Source organism: Papaver somniferum, chromosome 6, assembly GCF_003573695.1.
Source record: "Papaver somniferum cultivar HN1 chromosome 6, ASM357369v1, whole genome shotgun sequence".
Classification (NCBI taxonomy): domain Eukaryota; kingdom Viridiplantae; phylum Streptophyta; class Magnoliopsida; order Ranunculales; family Papaveraceae; genus Papaver; species Papaver somniferum.
The window spans coordinates 173,229,968-173,249,715 of NC_039363.1; the positions used below are offsets into that span (position 1 = coordinate 173,229,968).

General features: G+C 36.0%; 1 protein-coding gene and 1 non-coding gene across 2 annotated transcripts; one reads left to right on the plus strand and one right to left on the minus strand.

Moving 5' to 3' along the window:
- Window positions 1-4,355: 4,355 nt before the first annotated feature.
- On the minus strand, window positions 4,356-5,546 carry LOC113291823 (F-box/kelch-repeat protein At3g06240-like). The gene has a single exon (XM_026541313.1). It carries the CDS (start codon window positions 5,544-5,546, stop codon window positions 4,356-4,358), a length of 1,191 nt encoding a protein of 396 aa, XP_026397098.1.
- A 191-nt stretch (window positions 5,547-5,737) lies between these two features.
- Window positions 5,738-5,810, plus strand: TRNAF-GAA. Its single transcript has one exon. It is a non-coding gene; the product is annotated as a tRNA-Phe (tRNA).
- Window positions 5,811-19,748: the final 13,938 nt, after the last annotated feature.

The window sequence follows — 19,748 nt, forward strand, 5'->3', positions numbered from 1 at the left end:
AAAGAATAGAAGCTTCAACTGTGCATGGAGTTGTGAAAAACCAGTTCAATTTTTTAGTGAAGAACGAGAAACAAGTGCTGAGAATCCTCATCTGCGGACTGCAGTACAAAAAAGACAAGACGAAGGAACTGCCATACCGTTTCGAATTTCATCAAACAATCCCTTGTAGAAAGCTTGTGATGACAAAGGCACCAAAGGAAGAAAATTATCTTAGGGGGAACCTTTAATCCCCATAAAAATGTAAACTTGTCTACAGCAAAATCGACAACACCATTTGAAGCAATTTGATTATAACAGGACTTGACCGAGTACCCTCCCCATTTGGAAGGAATCCATTCAAACAAGTCATCACCTTCAGTAGTCAACTGAATGTTGAGCAGGACTAACTAAACCACTAAACCATTAAGCTAACTCTATATTTATCCCATCCTCCCTATTCTCAAATATGTCCTAATATTTACTTTCTAATCATTGTTTACTCCTTTATTTTTCTCTGGCAACATAAAACCTCACTTACACAATTCCTTTTTGCTGCCCCTTGATCGCTGCTGCCCAAAGTCAACCTTCGTTGACTTCCCCTCAGGGCCGGCCCTGGTTATTGGTTTTGTCCGCGCTCTGTAGTTTTTTAAGGAAAAAGGTGTGTATAACTGTATCGTAGAAGGTGATGTCCAGGTACTTATCAGCCTCCTCAACTCCGAGTCTCAAAATCCTCTCTGGAGAATTAGGTATCATGTTGAGGAAATTCGCATATTGTCTAAGAATTTTAGACCTTTTCAATCCAGTTTTATCAACAATGTTGATAGGTTACCCATAATCTAGCTAACTCATATGAGTGAAAGATGGTTGCTTTCTCTTTCCTCATGCATCCTACCTCCCGTGTAGGAGTGCCAGATTTATTGATTCATGTAATGGGTTGATCTGTCTTGCTGGATATTCACCTTATCGGGGACAAAATATTGGATCTCTTTGTATTTGTAACCCTATTACAAGGGAATATGTTATGCTTCCTCAAATGATCAGATCTTGGGATATTTGGATGACTGGATTTGGTTATGTTTCTTCAAAAAATGAGTACAAAGTTGTAGGAATATCTACTCAGAAGGAAGAGTTTCTTGAAGTCTACATTTACACTCTAGGCAGTGGAAATGGATGGAGAAACCTTGGAAAGTTCAGTACTGAATTCAAACCGTATTCTTTGCTTCAAGGTATTCTTTATTGGATGGGCGATAATTTAGAAATGATCGTGACATTTTATTTGGCTGAAGAAAAGTTTTGTGAGCATCTTTAGCCACCTCGTTTTCCCGTAGATTATAATTGGGATCATAGTACACTAGGAGTTTTTGATGGGGTTTTGTGGTTTGGTGTCGAAGATGAACATGAAAATTATGACACATGGCAATGGAAAAGGAAGAATGATAATCATGACATGAAAGACCAAGAGGAACATCACTACATCAGTCATTGGGCTGGAGTAAAAAGTTTAGGATTGACGATAGCCCCCTATTAGCTGTTACAAAAAGTGACCGTGTTTTCAGTTACATTGATAATTATATCTATATTTATGACCCGATAGCTGTAACCTTCAAAGGGCTTTTTGTGACAGGGGAACCATTTTGTCAAGTGTTTCCTCACAAGAATACCTTAATTTCGTTGAAAGATTTAGGGGAAGAAGATACGAAGCTAATGAAGTCAGTTGAAAAGGGGACAGAAAGCCATGATTAGCCTTTTAACCATCTGTAGGAGGATGAGATCAGTGGATAGTGGATACATAGTTGTAAGCTGGTTACCTTTGTTGAGTTTCTGAAATAACATTCATATCATTCTATAAACTTATTAGTTTCGTTTTCAAACTGGATAACAAGTAACCTGTGTGAACCTAAATGTTATTGACGTTGTGTATGTGATATATAAATTACTTAAATGTTGTTTACATATAATCGATCCAACTTTATGGGAGTGTTTTTTTATGTTGGGTTGACCTATATTTCTCTGTAAATTGTGCATTTTGTTAGTATCTCAGTGGGTATGATGTACAAACTTCTTGTTATAGTTTGCCAAGTAGGTTTCATGGTATGCTGAAGTTATTTAGTTTTTGTAGTTTTCCAGCATTATATATTTCTGCTTGTATTCATGTAGCCAGCGGAGGTGCTTGGACTTGTGTAGATCTCTATCCAATACGATTCTGGCGTATTGTTTCTGTTCACATGCCTCAGTTTCATGTTCATTCTTTGATTTCTTAATGATCTGCTTTGTAGATTTTTCTTTTATTTTGTGCTAGTAGGCGCAGGCAGAGTTGGATCTGTGAGAATAGGTGCCTTTATGGGTCGTAAGACATTAACACTATGTTTGTTTACTCCTGACTCATCTGAGTCGTCTGGATCTGAGTCATCTGAATCTGAATGAAATCACCCGACTTATCTGGATCTGACTCAATATGTTTGTTTTAAGTCAGATCTGACTCAAAAAACGTGAGTCAGTGGTTTGGTCCCGTGAGTCAGGGATATTTTGTTACCTGACTCATATGGGTACGAGTCAGGGGTTATGTCTGAGTCATAGGTCGAGTCAGATCTGACTCAAAATGCAAAACAAACGGTCGGACTGCTGACTCGGCCCGAGTCAGAGATTGACTCAGATCCAGACGCCGAGTCAGCTGCAAACAAACAAGATGTAAGTCTACTGTGTCTGCATCTAATTCATCATCCAGCGCTAATACATCATAGCAAGTAAATTCTGAGGAACTTGAAGAAGACGGTAGTAAACTATGTGAAGCAAGTAATTCATCAGCTCTAATCTCTCGCCTCATAGTTAAGTTTCTTGAGCCACAAATTTAAGCAAGGATTCTCTCTTTGACGTTGTTAAGAAGTTTGTGATAGCATATTTTACTGCAGATATGAAGCATTGTAGTCGGAGAAATATTCTTGGAATCTTACCTTGACCAAAAGTATAGTTATGTAATTACTGATCAAAAGTGTAGATTGGCACCAGCCAGTCATCCAATCTATGAGAATTTCTGTGTCGAGGTTAGTTGTTATATTTGAATCTCGGAGAAACAGTTTTGCCTTTTCTTGTTATTAAGTATCTATTAGATACAAGATCTTCTGATGACCTTTTCAGACTTAAGAGCATTCTTTAACTAAGAGTTTGTTTGAAAAAAAAATCAACATTCATGTATGTCACCTTCAAAGGACTAACATCTAATATTGGATGTCCATTTTGTTCCTGGTAGGCATATTCTCGGTTAACACAAGTATAAACAAAATTTGTGCATCCCATCGTGCAACATTTTCTCCCTATTACAGATTGTTATTCCTGGTATATAATTGATCCTTATTCATGATGATGAATGTTCAGATTCAGCAAAGGTACAAAGCTGCCACAGGACCCATGGCCATGGCATTGGTTTCCGAAGGTTTATCCAGGTGTCAGTTTGGATATCGCAAAATTCATTGTGGTTTTCTTGTTCTTTTGACCCCTTTATTTGACAGTAAGAGGCACTTGAAAGCTTGTTTCAAGATTTTGATATCTTTTTTGTTAGTCATGAAGGTTCTATTCTTCAAACTATCTGAGCTGTAATTTGTAACCCTTCTTTTCTGAAAGGGTTTTATCTGCAACATAGAGAATAAGACAAGGTGTAAAAAAAATATCTGAGCTGTAATTTGTAAGCATTTTTTTTTAATTTTTTGCAGTGTAATTGTGGTATGCAAGGCAGCCCTTGCATCACCTCATATTTACGAGGAGCCAAAGGTAGTCTAATACCAGTTTGTTTGCCGACTCCTGCCATAAAAGCCACCCTGTTCAAGCCACTGAGCCGGATACTTCCAAGCATTCAAAATTCACAAAGCTAATGACTTCTAAATACACCGAGGAATCTCAGTCCAAAACCTGAGATGATCGATTTTTAGCGACCCAAAATTAAATCTTGGTTCCGCCACTGCACACAATTTTAGTTCATTATCTCCATGAAAAGTGTATATTTCCTGCACATATTTCCTGCACATTGAAAAGTGTATAAGATGTTTCACTCAGTAAGAATGGACCATATTAGTTTCATTTCCAGATCGTCAAATCGCATACAAGTAAGCTTGCATTCTTATTGTCCATCTGAAGGCGCGTGTCACGCTGTAAGATGTGGTTGGCATATGAACTTTCTATCAAACAGAAATTACACAAATATTATGCTCAGGCGATAAATTGATCTGAAACCCAGTCAATGGGAAACTATCTCTATATATCACAGACGTCAAAATAACAAAGTACAAGAAATAAAAATCCAAATTTGATGAATATAACAATGACGACTGACACTTATATAGGCGAATCTCAGTTATATGTTGCTGTAAAAGTTCTTCAAGGGTTCAACCCGGACGTCTCAACCTGCGGGGGTAATTTTTTAGCTCATCCCCTACAAACGTACCCGATTTAACTGAAACTAGACTCGCCACATAAGCCTCCATCTGCAAGATATTCTTCATGTACTTGTATCCTCCTCCACTATTTTGACATCTTTCCTTTTCATCCAAGTGGGTTCTCACAACATCAACCACCCCATGCTGATCACACGCCTCAAAAAAGATTTCTCCATTTCTCAAAGATACAAGTCTCCTTATGTATCGAAAGGATCGAATACCCATTGTCATAAGCTCTGCATAGTCAGTTTTGAACACTTTAGACCAACTCTCTCCCACTCCATAATCTTTCATCTGCCATATCTCAAATTTAGCATTAGAAACACTACACAGCAAGCAAAGGCAACCTCTCAGCCCACCAACAAATGTATAATCAAAATCATCCATATGCTCAGGCTGCGCAATTTCTTTGAATACCCCGTCTTCCATATCCATAGAAATTAAAACTCGCGGTTGAGACTCGTCGTTACCCATATGCGAACTTACTAACCAGTGGAGAGCTCCATCTAGAAACACCCCAGGCTCTTCTCTAGAAAATTGATAAGCAATGCAAGAATCAAACGATTTCCATAAACCTGAACCTAACCTATACATCTGAACTTCAGATAAATCCGTATCTGGCTCACTAAAAATCGACACAAACTTGTAACTACAAGATTTAGAATCATAACCAAACCCATAACCGATGTTTATATCGGAACAACCATAACCCATGCGTCTATTGGAGTCTTTGGTTAGAAAACCCAAAGGGGATTCCATTGACAATATCACTTTGTACTCTGCAGTATATGGATTCCAAACGTAGAAAACACAACCAGCATGACATGCACAAATCAAACCATTACAACTACCAACAATTTCAATACTCCCATCTCCACAGGGATTCTGGAATGGGTACATGTAATCAACAGCATCCTCATCAGACTCTATCAACGATTTCAATTCTACGCTGTAATCTTGATGATTTACGGGTTCTTTTTTCGTTACGAGTAATTTAAGAAAATTAAGATCGATCAAATCACACCATGACTTGCTTACGCACCTGAATCTTACGATAGACTCTGGAGGTAGGAGTGTGAGAATTTCCATGATTAGATCATCTGAAAGGTCAGCCGATGAGCTCTGACTTCCCGTTTCCATCCTTAATCGCAGAGAAGAAATTCAATTTAGGTTTTTTTTTTGTTTTTTTCCTTTTCTCTGTGTGTCTAACTAGTTATATACATCGAACTCGGCAATTTAGTGCGGCCCGGTCCGGAATATCTTATTTAAGGATATCGGAAGTCTTTGAAAATTGGGAAAGGGAGAAAACATAGATGCAGAATAGAGTATCTGCGGGGATAGCTCAGTTGGGAGAGCGTCAGACTGAAGATCTGAAGGTCGCGTGTTCGATCCACGCTCACCGCATGTTTTTTCACTCACTTCACTTAGTTAAGTTGTATTCTTTTAAATTTTGTCCCATAATAGATGACCTAGTTTGAGAACATCCGTGCTGTAGTTTGAGAGATAAATTATTTCAAAATTTCACTAGTTATTATCCATAAGGATATAATTGTAAATAATACTTAGAAATACTCATTTTCCTTCCGTGCCTTGTGCAAACTTGAACTAGGTCATCTTATGGTGGGACGGAGGGAGTATTTCTTAGCCGAGAAAAAATAAATAATGAATATTTTAACCATCTGGGATTAGCCCAGTTAGCCAGGAGTCTGATTCTCAAGTAGGAGGTTAGTAGTTCGAGTCTCTCCTTAAATCTTAGAGGTCTCGTGTAATTACTACTAACTTTACTATGGGGAAGGGGGCGGGTTTGCTCAGTGGGGAGTAGGCGCAGTGTCTACGCTGCCAGCGGGCAGGACGGGCCTATGCATAGTTTCAAAAAGAAGAAAAAAAGATACATAATATAGTAGAATCCTATAAATTAATAAGGATTATATGCAGAAATATGCATGTTCTGGACCCTCACTTTCGTTTCTAGGCCTGTTTTTTTATTTATTGCAAATCTAAGCCTATCGAACGGATTCCATCCAAATCTGTTATCCCAGTCAATATTTCTTGTTGACTTGTCAATATCTCGCCAAAATCTCGTATCGAGAGATCTCGTGCAGGTGTTAAGATTACTAAATTGCCCTTTCTGTACGTGTGTCAGTAGATAGTTAATCTCACCCACGTGTGTCGATCTGAAAGCCTAATATAAGAGTGCTGAAATCTCGAATATAATTGAACGGCTACGATGAAGTCCATAGGAATTAACGTCACACGTGTCGGTCTCAGAATGAGTAATCTGACATATCCAGATCTCAGAGAAATTAGACGGTCTAGATGCTAGGATAGCAAGATGATACGGGGGAAAACCCATCTAATTGCAGAAAACAAAGAGATCGATTTTGATTTTCTTCTTCCTGCTTCTCTCTGGTTACGAACTGAGAAAGACATGACTTGCAGTTGATTTGAGAGATGGTGATGAAACACAAGTAGTTTATGGTGGATTTGCGTTGGGTTTCGATTGAATTTGCAATCTGACTCTAGTTGGAGATGTTATAAAGAAATTAGGGTTGTGTGGTTATCTGCAATCGAGATGAAATTCACGAGGAAATGAAATGATTTTCAGATATTCGACGGTTTTATTGTGAAGAGAAGATGGAGATGTTGATGTCGATCGATTAGATAAATTTAATCTCCTTCTGTACTTTCATCTCATTCTTGAGTTCAGGAGAATCAATATATCAAAGGTTAGGGTTTTCTGCAAAATATGGAAAAGAAGTCTAGTAACTTGATTCAAAGATGGAGAAGAGAGATTTCAGGAATATAACAGATGGGTTGTTCTCAATTCGAAGTTCCATATGAATCTGGGAAGGAATTTGTGGATTTTTGAAGAGATGGGTTTAAATAAGAAAAGATGATGAGCTGCTGTTGTTGGTGACCCTTTATGAGTTCAACATGATTGAGTTGAATTTGTTGTTCAAGAAGAACTCACGAAGAAGATAAATTAGGAATTAAGATTCTTTAATCGTGTTTGAATATGAAATTGAGAAGGGGGATTTGGAACTGAAGGATTTTGCAGATTGAAGCACCTGAAGAGTTGAAAGGTTTCTGAAGCTGAATTAGGTTATGAAGATTATGAAGTTGTTGTTGTTGTTGCAGTGGTTGTTGGTGGTTTTGAGTTGGTTCTGCAACTGGAACAAGGAATTGGCCTGAGTTATGAAGAATGAGTTAGATGGATGTTTATGAATTGCAGGTCATAATGCCAATTTGTTGATGCTGCTGCAATAAATTGTACAGCTACAGATGGTGCAGTTTGCAATGACTGAAGATGCAGAAAGAGATGGGGTTGTTCTGAATCAGGTAATTATGCAAAAACGAAGAAGAATTCCAAGAACAAGGTTCTAGTGCTGCTGCAATTGGCAGATGATTGTGCCGGAATGAGAAGAAATCGGCCTGAACTCCGCCTGAGAAACGCCGGAAAAATCCAAAACTCTTTCTGAATCAGAGTTAGCCGAGTCAACTCACCGATATATTTTAACTCCATTTTGACAATCTGTGTAGTTGATGGAACATTGAAGGACTAAAACGTCTTTTAAGCTGGGGAACTTTTGACAGTTGGCACATAACTGCAACTAACTTTCCATCCATCACTTTTGGTCAAAACTTGCTTAGTTTTGCAATAAATAAAAACACAGGCCTAGTTTTGCAAACCATAAAAAAAACAGGCCTATTTCTGTAAATTGCCCAATTAATAACCATGATAAATTAATAAATTTTGCAGGTCCCGAATCGGGGATAACGTGCTAAATTAATAATTCGTTGAATTTATTTATAAATTAATAAAAAATTCAGACTATTTACAGGTTCCTTCGAATAAAAAATATTAGTTCATTAGAGTATAAATTAATAATTTTCTAACACACATGAAATTAGTTTTCCATCAATGTTGATTTGGCACGGAACAATTCACTGGTTCTCTTGAAACTGATTCACATTGAATATCATCTTGGATTTTTCTTAACATTAAAAGAGTTTTTGGTATTATCCTTTGGTGATGCAATAAAAAACTCACAGATTTGATAAATTTTTACGTGAAGGCGGCTCTACAACTACAATTTCGTTTTCGTCTTACGCATCATTATTTTCCTCGTTTTCCATGATACTCTAAATTATTTTCTCGTCAGTTAAATTCCAAAATAATGTTTTCTTGATGGTAGTTCAAAAGGTATTCAACGTCCATTCCATTACGATAATTCAATCCTTTGGTTAAATTTTGCAGTTTAATTTTCTAGCGCCTTCATTATGTAACAGTTCACTTGAATAATCTGTCACAATGTCATCCATTCAGAATCAATTTTCTGAGTTGAAAAAACAAGGTTCATCATATCTAAAACACTAATCTTCTTCTGATTTGGTTCTCCTGATTCATAACCCTCCGGAAGACTATGACAGAATCGACGGCGATAATGCACCTCGAAAGCTTTTATTATCCCCACATCTCAAATTATCCCTACATCACAAAGATTGAATCTTTGATGTACTGCTTGGTGGCAACAATTATATAATGTTATGATAAATTTATTATTATTTTATCGATAATTTAATAGCGCGATAAATTGATTGGGGCCCAGATGTAAAGCCAGCTGGAAACAACCTTTAACAGGGAATGTAGGTATACCCGAAGTCACTCATTTGATAACAAGAAATAAAACTTGGGATATAACAAAATTAACATGTTGATTTCATATAGTTATTGTCGACAATATAAGGAAGATACAAATTCCTGACATTGGTTTAGCAGGTGGCACTCATTGGAATCTAAGCAACACATGTAATTTTACTGTTAAATCTTTATACAACCAGATTAATTGTACATAAGAAACTAGCATGCATGCAGTGGAAAAAAATATGGGACATGAAAATTACTCCTTCAATAAAACCTTTGTCCGGAAGGCAGCACATTTTATACTGCCAAATAGTGTGAGAGGTGCTGCCATAACATCAGAAATAAATGTTTGTTGCAAACTCTGCAATGAGGAGGAGGAATCTCTTACTTATTTTTTTATGAAATGTAACTTCACCAAACAGGTATGGATGTGTCTTAACTTAGATATTGATAATGTAATGTGAAGTGCTAACACTTTTCATGAATGGCAGGTTTACTCAAAGTGATAGAAGAGACCATGAAATGAAATGGAAGGTTTTATGTTGTGTATTGTAATATGACATGTTTGAAAGGAAAGATATAATAGCGCTTCAAAGAAGGAGACGATGAAGATGATAAAGTTCATAAATGTATTTGCGAGGATTAACAGAAAAGACTATAACATGCAAACTTTGCATTACAATCCTTTAAATAATGATTTTTTCATTATTATTAGCATCCCACCCAGGAAAATTCAGGATACATGGAAATAAGGATAAATGTATATTTATCCATGCATGATCCTATCACTAGTTCTGGAGTTGGACTAACAATGATTGGCTTTGAAAGTAGAACCATTAAAGCTAGGGGTAGCTGGACAAACTGTGCTACCAAAGAACAATTAGAAGTGACAGAAGCTGAGGAGGCTTTCAATTGGGTAATTGAAATGAGTGGATATCATATCATCTTCCAAGGTTATTCGAAACCCACTCTCACGCTCCTCATAGATATGTATGCAAAAGCTATAGAAAGAAGATTCCAACAAAACTCTAAATTTGGAAACAACTGGTACTTTTGTATAAATTTTAAGGTTATGACTTTTGTTTTATTAAGTATATATGACATTATTTGGGCACCAAATTTGACGGTGTTTTGTGTTAGATTTTCTATACAAAATAACTTGAGAGATGAAAGTTTGGCAACCATAATGATCTATTAAGATATACAAAACCGGAATATACTAGTAACAAACACAAGCGACTTCATTAGGAAGCGTTCAATATCATCGTATGTTTGAGGTTTTTCCTCTTTTATGAAAAAAAGAGATCGTCCCGGTCCGAAGTATTTAGCTTTTCCGACTATAAATAACATTATAGACGAATGTAGTGCAGGGAAGGTTGCTGAGGTTGGCGAGCCAGCGTAGAAACTTAGCCATACTTTTATGAGATAAGATCTTTACGAGATAGTATCTCTACCCTACCCTGACTTGCTCGGGACTAAAGGGCTTTGGTTATTGTTTATTGGTAGTGCAGGGCTTTAGAAGGCTACCGTGATATAATAAAACCCGGACGATACGAGACCAAATCCTTCTCAAACGCACATGCACTCTCTATAACAAGGGGGAGTGTTGTGAAAACATGAGTTGATGGGTGGTCCATCATTACAAGAATCGAATCGTATGTTGAATCGTGAATCGTAGATTTATTGTCGTATCTATATATATCTTGGAAATAAAAATATGAGCGGTTGTATGTAAATAAACAAATAAACAACCGTAAAATTTGTATCAATTTTAATATAGATGAAATATGGTCAGAAAACTACACTGGTGCGGTAGATTATCTGCCAGCTGAAGAACCTATAAGTCAGCGGTTCGAACTCCTTTGGCTTATTATTTTTTAACTCAGTATTTCCGTTAAACAAGATACTTTGACTCATTTGAAGTCAAAAGATGGTCAAGAATTGTAGCCCCTTTGGCATATTATTTTTATTTAACTCAGTATTTTTCATTAAAGAAGATACTTTGACTCATTCAAAGCCAAAAGATGGTCAAGAATCTTATTATTTTTATTTAACTCAGTATTTTCCGTTAAAGAAGATACTTTGACTCATTCAAAGTCAAAAGATGGTCAAGAATCGTAACCCCTTTGGCTTATTATTTTTATTTAACTCAGCATTTTCCATTAAAGAAAATACCTTGACTCATTCAAAGTTAAAAGATAGTCAAGAATCGTATCCTTCAAAGTTAAAAGATGGTCAATAATCGTATCATAATATGGTATCTTCACGATTCATAACGGATACAATTCTATTTCACGATCTGAGTCGATTTAGGATAATTTAACTCGAATCGTACGAATCGAATCGTGACTCGTACGATTTTTAAAACTATGGTCAAGAGCATTCCAGAACCAGCTGAATCAAATTTTGGCTAAGATAAAATTTTTTATCAAAGGTAAACATAGTTATCTTAGATAATGATGTGTCTCATTTAGGTCTTGGAAATACATCTGGGTGCACAGCTGTCACGACCATATTTAGCATGTCATGTAAATCATTTTTAATATATATAGGCAGTTGATACTCTCATTTTCATGCAAAGAAGTGAAACTTTATTTAACACATCTATTTTTATTTTCTTATTATAGTCGTATAAATAACATTGTATCACCTACCACCAAGTATAAGTAAGCTATTAAGTATATGAGTAATAGATCCATAAAATTATATCATTTTATTAACACGAGGCTCTTGATGATCAAACTACTATTACTCGACAAGTAAAATACAGGTAGTTGTTGATTCTTTCAGTACTTTTCTAAAATGAAAAATCTGATGAAACTTGAATTCACAGGTTTTGATATCTCATGAAATATTTATAATTCTTGGGTACTTGATGTCGAGCATCATTGGAAGCCAAAGGCCTTGGTATACAGTTCAGGAAGGAAACAACGCGTCAAAATAACACCGTGCTACGACTACAATTTTCCGTCGCCATCATCTCTGTGATGATTTGAAATCAGAATATCTGACAGTTAAAGAACCATTTATTTTGTGCAACTGACTGAAAAAGCGGTATGACCACCTGAAATTGATCGTACTTCCAAAAGCTCAAAATGATTGGTTGAACTTTTGGCTGCATGATTTTCTACTAATGACAGCTTATAACTCTGTTATGTTTAAGATAACCCCACAAGGGCCACAACTAAAATTGTGGGGTGAAAATGTCATTGAAGAGAAATTGTTAGAGAAAACATTTACAACCTTTCACGCCTCGAATATGCTCCTGCAACAGTAGTATCGAGAGCGTAAATTTAATAAATATTCTGATCTAATTCTTGTTGATTGCAGAGATGAAAAATAAGATTTTGCTAAAAACTATGAAGTTCGGCCCGTTGTTTTTATAGAGATGCCTGAACCACGCACAACTACATCTTTTAGACGACAAAATAATTATGGTAACAAAAGCAAACATGGACATGGTAAAAGAAACCAACACGGGGCCACAAAAATGAACGAGAAAAAGGTAGCCATATCAGCAACGTTGAAAGTTGCAGAACCAAAAGCCGAAACAAAATAAACAAAAGGGTTTACCAAAACAATCCCTTCGAAAGAAATTTTTTTGTCGGTGTGGCTTAACTGGTAACTGGCAACGCGCGTACCTTTTGTACACCAAAATATTTTTTTAAACTCTATCAGGCGTCCATGAAGTGACCTGCCAGAGACAAAGACGAAATTGGTAGAAGTTGGTGTTTCTAGTACGAGTCATACCCACTGGGATATATATGATTTTTTTGTCGACCTTAGTGAGTTTTCCTTTTAATGAGCTGTAAAACTAAATTTTTTCTTCATATGCCTTGTAGTATATTTTTTTGTGTCCTGTGTTTTTATTGGGTCAACGAAACGACATTGGACAAGGGTGAAATTGATTTTTCGTTCCCTTCACGGTACTATAGAATGAGTGTTTTTTACTCGAAAGACTCTTTAGTATGTTCACAGATAACTAGGTATAAGGATGTGGGATATCTATCAGATTGGTACAAAGAATTCTCGCGGACATGATTCGCTTTCACCAGCGGTGGCACTGTAATTTTATGGCATTCTTGTAAGTAGAGTATGTCGGCAACTTCATCAAATCACTCTGAAATAATTTCCCTTCATGAATCAAGTAAATAATGATGCGGTTGCGTTCATTGATTGAGCATATCAGAAGCTCTTGCAACTTAACCTCCATTACTAGTTCACTAACAACAATTTATGAAGACAACTCGACATGTATAACACAAATTAAAGATGGTTACGTAAAAGGCGGTAGAATGAAATATACTTCACTGAAATTATTTTATTTTCACCGCTTCCAGAAGAAAAACGAGTATGATATCCAGAAGATACAATCCTATGAGAATTATGATGATTTATTCACCAAGTCATTACCAATGAAGGTATTCCGGAATATGGATTACGGAATTGGAATGCGCCACATGTACAAGATAAATTAACAGATATTTCATGCAATGAGCGTTTTTTTATGGACTTTAACGCGTCGTACTCTTTTTTTTTCATTAAGATTTTGTCCCAGTAGGTTTTCCTTGTCCATTTTTAGTGAGGCAGCATATGCGTGTCCAACACTATTTAAGATTTTGATATACTCTTTTTCCTTCGTGTGGGTTTTGTCCCGTTGGGTTTTACCGGAAAGGTTTGTAACGAGGAAACGCTCTTACAATGGCGGTCCAAGGGGGAGTGTTGTGAAAGTATGAGTTGATGGGTGGCTCGTCATTACACGGTTAAGAACATATTTCAGTACCAACTAAATCAAATTTTGGTTAAGATAATTTTTTTGTTTAAGATAAAGATTAATACTTCTCATTCGTGTCTTGGAAATGACAACCGAGCGTGTTGATATTGTGGTTATATTTAGCATGTCATGTGAATCTTGCCTATATATAAGCAGTAGATACTCTCATTTTGAATGTAATAAAATTGTTTAAGGAAATGAAACTTTTATTTAACACAACCATCTTTCTTCTTATTATAGCTATATTAAGTAATCTAGTAATACCATAATATTATACTGTGTTATTCTTGTTATATATTGTCATATCTATCTCTCCTCTTAAAGTCCTAGAAAAATAAAAGCGATGGTGATGGAACCATCGCTTCTTATTGTCATAAATAAAACTTCTTTAAAACAGGAACTATAACAATGACATTTGGCAAAATTTAATTGGTGCAACTATTCAGTGGTAATGGAAACTTACCCTAATGTTAGTTATTATGATTCAAAATTATTTCACTTCCTTTACATCCATAATTAATTATAGTAGGTTAGTGTAACCCCATAATGGGTGGACAACACCTAATATCGACGGTCTATGTTTAATCGTTTTTAAGAAATGACTATTATTAAAAAAATTATTTTAAAAATATAAAGAAAAAGATATCTGAAATTAAATAAAAAATAAAAATAAACAAAACGTGTTAGACTAAAAAAGGAAAGCGTAATTTTGTTTTTGAAATATATCTGAAAATAAAAACAAAAAACATGTTAGACTCAGAGAAAAAAACCCGACTTTATTAAACCACATATATTCCTAAAAATCAATTTTTTATCATCAATATATAGAGTAGATAAATCTTATTAATGCACACAAGGAGGTTTTTTTTAAATCAGAAACCCCAAGAATAATCGTTGGAGATAACTTTGAAAATAGAAAAGAAAGTACTATAAAATTTGTAGTGGATCTCAACATATGGCATTTTTCATTGAAGATTGGAACAACATGCTGCACTGAAATACCAGGTGCATAACTATATATAGTAAGTCTTTATGAAGAGGGATACATATATAAAATAATAATTTGCTCTATGTTTGGAACGCCATTTAAGAGTTCCAAACATCTCCACTATATACATCTCCACTATTTAGTCAACTCTCGGAGCAAACCCTACGGTAGGGTTAATCTTTTAAAATGACGGAGAGACTACAAATTAGCTCAAATTAGGTCCTACTGTGGTACTCTTTCACTTTTATTTCATCCTATTGTTTTTCGTACACTTTTTGGGGTGAAGGAGTGGTTGGTAATCTTCACTACAAAACATACTATTTGGAAGATAACTAAATATCAACACAAACAACAAACAGTCTGGAAGATGGGAAATAAAAACCAAAAAAAGAAGAAGAACATATCAACCTGAATGGTAAACTGTCCGGAGGAAGGAAATTAAAAGCAGACGAAAATATTAAAAAACAAAAGAAAAATAAGGTTAGCCGGAAAACTATTTGGAGGATGGTGTAAAACTTTATTTATTAATATTTTAAAATTTAAATAGTTCCTTCCATTTTTTCTTTTTTTAGTGTAAATTTTCAAAAAAAAAAATATTATATGGCAGACAATTTGCCTATAGACTTATGTTCCTACATCCCATATTGGAGTCACTCCTTCCTTTGAACAAGTCCTCCTTCAAATTGAAGAAATTAGTCTACAAATGAGACTACACATAACTCATGCTCTTAACAGGATCTCTGGTTCATGTATTTTTGGATTACACCGTTATGGATTGATTATTCATTGGTACACTTTGTCAATCCATATAAGATGGATTTTCGGTTGAGAGACTGTTCAATCAAGGGTACTCTTGCACATATAACAATGTAATATTTCTCCTCCACTACATAGGTTTACCTACTGAAGTAGTTGATGATTTATCACCTAAGTTACTTGTCCATGGCTAAAGTTATATTTGAGCACTACAGAAAAAGTTTATTATGCTTGCACATGGGGAACACAAGTTGGTTGATTTAAAATTTTTCGTGTGGTTGTTGTAATAGTGGTAAGGGGTATCGTTCAAACTCGAACTTGTGAAGGTAACTTTTTTTGTAGATTTAAATAAATAAAATTATATGCACAATATTAACAAAATATGGGAGAGAATTTTTACTGGGGATCAGGATTCCACCATCCACCAAAATTTATGTGATTCAATAACAATTCTTTTCATGCAATTCTAGACAATATAACTCCAATCAAAGGAAATTGTGATTCTAATCATTGCCTAAATTAGATTTTGAAAACATCCATTGTTAATCGCGAGCATGAAGTATCAAAAGCAATTTACTAAGCATACTCCATCAAGAGAAAACACAATTGATTAATAAAAATCATTTACTCTATATTTATTCGGTGCAATTAATCATAAAAGAGTTGCATAAATAAATTTTACCACATAACTTTTGAAAGAACGGCCTCCGTCACCCCTGGGATTGGATTTAGCTACTCATGATGAAAAACCTCTCAAAATGATTCATTGATGCTCAAAAGTTGTTTACAATCAAGAGAAAATGTAAATATAATCGGGTTTGCAACGCATATAAACGTTACACACTGCTGTTACAAGAGCGACAGAAATGAAAAGCTGTTCCCTGGTTGAATCGACCCACAGCTGAGTGTCGCAGACGCTTGCAAAGAACGACTGCTGATGCAAGTCTGTTCTTCCCGTTCTTCCTCTCTCGCACCAGCAGAAACTTTCTCTCTGTATGTTTTTGTTCTTTGATTCTCTCGACTCCAAACTCTCCCCCAAAACTCTCCAACCCTTCTATGAGTCTCGTAACCTCTTTATATAGCCAACAAGGGATGAAAATATCCCGTCATAACTCTGAATCCTCTCGGTTGAATGCAAGAATATTTTCTCTTTACTCTCACAGGAATCACCGAGATTTCCTTGTATATATTCTAAACATAGAATCCAACGTCGCAGTGAATATATTGTCAAATAACTTCCATATATCCGAACCAATCACCAGAGATATTCCCGGTCCCTGTTGTGAACAAATTCTCGAGAATATCTCCCAGAATATTCACGTATACCCTGTTTAGCTCTCCCGGATTTTCCAGCCACTTCTGGCCCTTCAACTCACCCCTGTTAGCTTCCTATAAGTCCATAGAATAATCCCAAACATTTCCAGCCCTTTAATCTCCTTAAAACTACCCAAACAATTATATCGAAAATCTTCCAGGCGTGAGAACTAGTTTCCCGCCAAATTTTACGTTTCAAATGTTGAAGATGGGTTACCCCCTAACCAGTCCTGGTGTCCCTTTAGCAGCTGCCTGGAAATGGGTCACCCCTTAGTAATTAGGTTACCCCTTATCCAAAATCAAGGGTCTGTATAGCAAGTGTCCTCTGGGGCATTTTCCGCACTTTTTTCGGGGTTCCTCCGGGGCATTTCTGGGGTACTTCCGGTACACTTCTGGGGCGCTTCCGGCACTCTATCAACGGAGGTCCAAACGCCGCATTTTCAGCCAATTTCGCTGCAAATCCTTATTCTTCTAAAAACACCTACAGGGACATAAAAAGCCATAATAAATATAAATTCGAGCACTAATAATATATACAATTGAGATTATATAAGACACATAAATGTGCCTATCAAATACCCCCAAACTTATTATTTGCTAGTCCTCGAGCAAAATTTATTCTTGAAAAGTGACCGAGTTAATCTCGGGTGGGTTTCTCAGAGGTGTACCCACAAAAACCAATACTCCATACCCTAGCTATCTACGCAGAACCTTGGAAAGCACTAAGGAACCTCCTTGGTTGGCATACAATTATTGATTCTAAGAGGAAGAACCCTGATGCGAAATTCCAATTGCTGTACACGAGTTTGCACTCAAGCATACTAAAATTCATATAAGTGACAGAGCTCTACTAAGATAGTTTCACGATGGACATCATACTCGGAGTCAGACTAATCACATGAAAAGATTAAGAAGATGGAAAGAAAAATGTAGATGGTTGAAAAGCGAACGGTGTTTCCCATATCTGTCTGAAGGCCTCTGCCAAGATGAACCTAACCTAAATGACTGAGATACCGGTCTGACTAATATTAACACACTGGCATATACAAGGGAACCAGTGGTCAATAACTTAAATCTAGATCAACAAACTGGCAAATACAAGGGAACCAGCAGTTGACTACACATAACAATAACCATTTTTTTTTTTAACTTAACGGCATGAATAAATCTTTTGATCCAAGCGCATGCTTATTGTCAGCAGATTACACGATAGTTCCCACGGGTCCTGCATTCCACGCTTGCTTAGGCGACGGAAACAGGGAGAACACACGCATATTGCTATCCAAGTGTTAATACTTATTCCGATTGGTCTAACTGGTCCGGTCTTTTTTTTTTTTTTTTTTTTTTTTTTTTTTGGAAAAGGTAACTCAGTCACTCTATTTCACCCTAGCAAAGGTAACAACTTGAATCGTGTGCCCCACCAAATCACTTGAAACAAAAGAAAACTAAAAATATAAAGTGAAAAGGACTCGACAAGATATGGCGAAACTATCATGTTATTTCTAACACCTGAGCTCTGTGCTTTTATGAATAAACTCTATAGATGTTTCCATCTAGTCAGATTGGTTCCTCAACTCCTAAAACAAAAATGTTTCCATCCACTTAGATTGGTTAGTGCTATCCTAAATACGCATAAATTTCTAGGCTCTGGAGTTTATTTATTGCAACTAAAAAGTTTCTCCCATACCCCCAAACTTAAATCTATCATTGTATTGGCTTCTATCATACCAGTTCGACATTCTTAATTGCAAGGGAATTCGATTGGACTTACCTCCCGTACCAGACGGGCGATGAACCGTTGTCGTCGACTCGGGCCACGACTCCTATGCCGTGTGCGAACCCGAGGGGCCGAGACGATATAGTAATCGTCGTCCTTCCCTGCAAACAGTTTGTATTTAATTTTTTTTTTTTTTTTTATAACCCTTCCGTAGGGTTTTAAAAATAATGTCCAAAGTCCAGAATAAAGTCCAAATAAAAAAAGAAAGTCCAAAATAAAAAAAATTACAGTTTTCCTCACACACTCTAAAAAAAAAAATTAAAAATTAAATCCTAAAATTGTCCTTTTTTCTTCTCTTTTCGCTTTTCGCTTTAAGCTTTTTCCTCTCCAAGTCCTTAGTGCTCCACTTCGAACCTGTAAATCAAAGACAAAAAGACAAAGTAAAAAGGAACAAATAATTCTAAAAAAAAATAGTAAACCTAAAAAAAAAAAAATTCTACCTAAGCACAAATCCGCGTCGGCGGCGCCAAAAAAAAAAAAAAAAAAAAAAAAAAAAAAAAAAAAAGTAACTCAGTCACTCTATTTCACCCTAGCAAAGGTAACAACTTGAATCGTGTGCCCCACCAAATCACTTGAAACAAAAGAAAACTAAAAATAAAGTGAAAAGGACTCGACAAGATATGGCGAAACTATCATGTTATTTCTAACACCTGAGCTCTGTGCTTTTATGAATAGACTCTATAGATGTTTCCATCTAGTCAGATTGGTTCCTCAACTCCTAAAACAAAAATGTTTCCATCCACTTAGATTGGTTAGTGCTATCCTAAATACGCATAAATTTCTAGGCTCTGGAGTTTATTTATTGCAACTAAAAAGTTTCTCCCATACCCCCAAACTTAAATCTAACATTGTCCTCAATGTTCTAAAGATGAAACTAAAAGCATGAACAAGGAGAAACTGTTACCATTTGAAGCGAAAGAGTTAAGGAAAGATATTACCGTGTTGCATGAGATTGGGTTACCTCCCAAGAAGTGCTAAGTTTAAAGTCTTCAGCCAGACTTAGGAAAGGATTAGTCAACTCGAACCATAAAGTAACAGTCGAAATAACTGTGGGTCTTCAAAACGAAAAAGAGATGACCAAAAGAAAC

Bases quoted from the DNA above. Each gene is read 5' to 3' on its own strand.
- LOC113291823 (XM_026541313.1), bottom strand. From the start codon at position 5,546: ATGGAAACGGGAAGTCAGAGCTCATCGGCTGACCTTTCAGATGATCTA.